The sequence below is a fragment of the Branchiostoma floridae genome, chromosome 6, assembly GCF_000003815.2.
Source record: "Branchiostoma floridae strain S238N-H82 chromosome 6, Bfl_VNyyK, whole genome shotgun sequence".
Taxonomy (NCBI): domain Eukaryota; kingdom Metazoa; phylum Chordata; class Leptocardii; order Amphioxiformes; family Branchiostomatidae; genus Branchiostoma; species Branchiostoma floridae.
Window position 1 is genome coordinate 4,907,826 of NC_049984.1, and position 3,322 is coordinate 4,911,147.

Here is a 3,322-nt window from a genome sequence, read left to right on the forward strand (position 1 = left end):
GAAGTTTTTGACAAAAATGCCCTGCTATCCCCAAACTAGCCGCTAGAGGGCCCAAACTTTTTTCACTTATTCCTGAGCACAAGAGCTATCTAACACTCTAAAATCGTGACCATGGCTTGATCAGAACACGAGATAGTAAAACCGAAAGTTGCGCTGCAGTACCAAGGGAAGCCGCTAATCATTTCCAGCTTTCATCACACCCCACCAACACACCAAGTATGAAAGTAATCCATCCAGCCGTTCTTGAGTTATCTTGTTGACAGACAGACAGACACACAAACAAACAAACGCAGGGTAAAATATAACCTCCATGACATTTCATGGAGGTAATTAGCGTTGTTTTTCTCTGCCGCAGAGAAAAAACATACCTTTGCCAAATAAACCAGGTTTGTTATGTAGAATGATGTCTGTAGACAAATGCGTTACTCATTTCATTTTCTTTATAATTAAATGCTTGGAGTTGGTTTATAAAATTTCGGCATTTATTATGCAAATTAGATCCCAATTTACAATTAATTGATATCAAATTGTATCAAGCATTACTTAAGCTATCAGCATACCAAAAATCATGATGATCCTTTGATCCATTCTTGACTTATTCTCTTTCAAAGTCTTTAAATACACCTCTTACTCTCTTCCCTCTTTCTCAGTTACATATGTGACAACTTTGATGAAAGTACTATAATGGAATGCAGTGGATTTATGAACTTTTCCTAATCAATTATGCAAATTAGCTGTTAACTTGCATAATAAGTATCACATTATATAAGTCTTCATTTAGGCTATCTACATGCCGAAAATCATGACGATCCGTCAACACGTTAATATTTTCTCATTAATTATGCAAATGAGATCATCATTTGCATGATAAATATGTATTGACATTTCTCTCTTTCTCAGCTACATATGTGACAAGCTTTAAAGCCCTATCATGGAATGTAGTGAATTTATGAAATATCCTCATTAATTATGCAAATTAGCTGTTGATTTGCATAATTGTTATCTCATTATGTAGGTCTTCACTTACGCTACCTACATACAAAAAAACATGATGATCCGTCAACATGTTCATATTTTCTCATTAATTATGCAAATGAGGTCATCATTTGCATAATTGATATCTGTCGACATTTCTCTCCTTCCCAGCTACATATGTGACAAGTTTGAAAGTCCTATCATGGAATGTAGTGGATTTATAATTTTTCCTCATTAATTATGCAAATTAGCTGCTGATTTGCATAATTAGTATACCATTATGTAAGTCATCACTCATTCTATCTACATACCAAAAATCATGACGATCCGTCAACACGTTGTAGAGTTATTCTCATCCAAAGTTTGAAAGGAAACCGGCGCCTGCAGTTCCAAAAAAGCCGCTAGGGGGCCCAAACTCACAGCACTTACTCTCTGCCTTGAGGGCTATCTACCACTCAAAAATCATGATCACAGCATGTCCAGAACACGAGATATCAAAAATTGAGGTTCTGCTGCAGTACCTTAGCAAGCCGCTAGGGGGCCCATTATCGAACTTGACCTTCGTTTTCCCGACCCCTACCCACCTACCAAATATTATCGGGATCCATCCAAGACTTCTTGAGTTATGCTGTTAACAGACAGACACACAGACACACAGACTCACAAGCCTAAAACATAACCTTAGCCATTCTGGCAAAGGTAACAACGCTAAATACGTTTTTCTCCTTGCGATCGTTGCCCCAGCTACTCCCGTGTGTGTGTGTGTGTGTGTGTGTATACTCTGTTGCCGCATGCCCTATGACGCAGTGTTGTTTTTTGAACAGTTGACAAACCCTTGTAGCAATATAGTCAGACGGGCCAGAGAATAAATACAGCCTTACAAAACCAGGCGTCGATTACACTTGACCTTGGTAATCTTATAACCCCAGAGTCTCTGCGGGGGGCAACTGTCGTCATCACAGGCTGCAGTTCCGGTATCGGCGAACAGATGGCGTACCAGTACGCCCGGCTGGGAGCAAAGATCCTCATCACAGCCAGGAGGGAGGAAAGGCTGAAGGAGGTGAGCCTTGAAGTTGTTCTGCGGGTAACATATCAGCGGGTTTCTGGGTTTCGTCGGAAAGTTGAACGCAATGACGAACAACTCAAGCAGCGATGGGAAGTGCGCGTATTTCGGGACGTCATCACGGCATTCATACGTTGTGAATATTACTGCGCATTGTAAGACCAAGAAGATAGATTCAATTTATAATGTAAAAAAGGACCAAAACAGTGACTTTGTTTTTGTATTTTTATCTCTCTAATATTGCTTTGGGCACCATTAACGCACATTTTGCAATAATTACACTGAAGATGAATTGCATTTCTTAAACCTACGTATAGTATAAAAACGAGCGTCGATCTCTGTTGAAACAAAGTCTGCGGGGTGGCGACCTTCGGGAGCGGACCAAAGCTACATGTGATAAGACAGGACTCTAGACTGGCCTGTCACTGGCTGGGGTTAATGCAGCGCCAATTGTAGGGCCGGCCACTAGGGGCGCGATTTTAGTCAGGCTAGACTCTAGGCTCTTCCTTGGGGGCATGTTGGCCCTAAAGCCTGTTGACCTGTGTATTGCCCCGGAAAAGGTCTGGCACCCAGCAGGCTATATGAGGATTTATCTTCAGCGAATGGTCAATAAATTTGGTTTTTAAAAGATAGTGAACGATTTGCATACTCGAGTTTTGATTCTATTATGACCAAATTGATATCTCCAAGGTGGTGGCGAAGGCGAAGTCTCTGGGAGCCCAGGAGGCGCACTACGTGGCCGGGGACATGGGAAAGGCGGAGGACTGTGAGAGAACCATTCAAACAGCCAAGGAGAAATTCGGTAGGGCAAAAATACATGTAAACAGTTAGAACGAATTCTGATTGAACACCTAGCCACCAAAGGCCAAAAGAATCATGCTGTCATGCCAGGCCCTAAGACTGTATATTTCACGTAAAAACTCTGACGTACAGGCCTGCGTTCCGTACCTCTTACCGCGTTAGCGCTGGCCAGCCATCAACCAATCAGATACTCCCCCTCCTGTTGTTGGGAGGAAAGCTATCAGCCAATCACGTCGCCGCGTACGGCCAAGAGGCGACGTGATTGGATGGCGGGCCTGGCATGAGAGGAGCTGCAGAATCTGCTATATGTGAACTTTATGCCATACCAGCAGTATAAGGAACTTAAAGCCAACAAAGGCCACAGCAAGTAAATTCTATGAATGGCATCAGCACGCTCATCAATTTTTGCCTGATTTGAAAAAAAATACAAGAATTTCTCCCTCCGGAGATGGAGGACATGACGGGAAAGTCCCATCAGACGGA

The 3,322-nt window shown here is 42.4% G+C and overlaps 1 protein-coding gene across 1 annotated transcript in view; it reads left to right on the forward strand.

Annotated features, from left to right (window-relative positions):
• LOC118417513 (hydroxysteroid 11-beta-dehydrogenase 1-like protein) overlaps nt 1-3,322 on the forward strand; it is a 6,890-nt gene that overhangs the window by 1,262 nt on the left and 2,306 nt on the right. The window contains exons 2-3 of the mRNA XM_035823096.1: nt 1,905-2,035; nt 2,729-2,840. Coding sequence (XP_035678989.1) covers nt 1,905-2,035; nt 2,729-2,840 — 243 coding nt within the window. The remainder of the gene's footprint in view (nt 1-1,904; nt 2,036-2,728; nt 2,841-3,322) is intronic.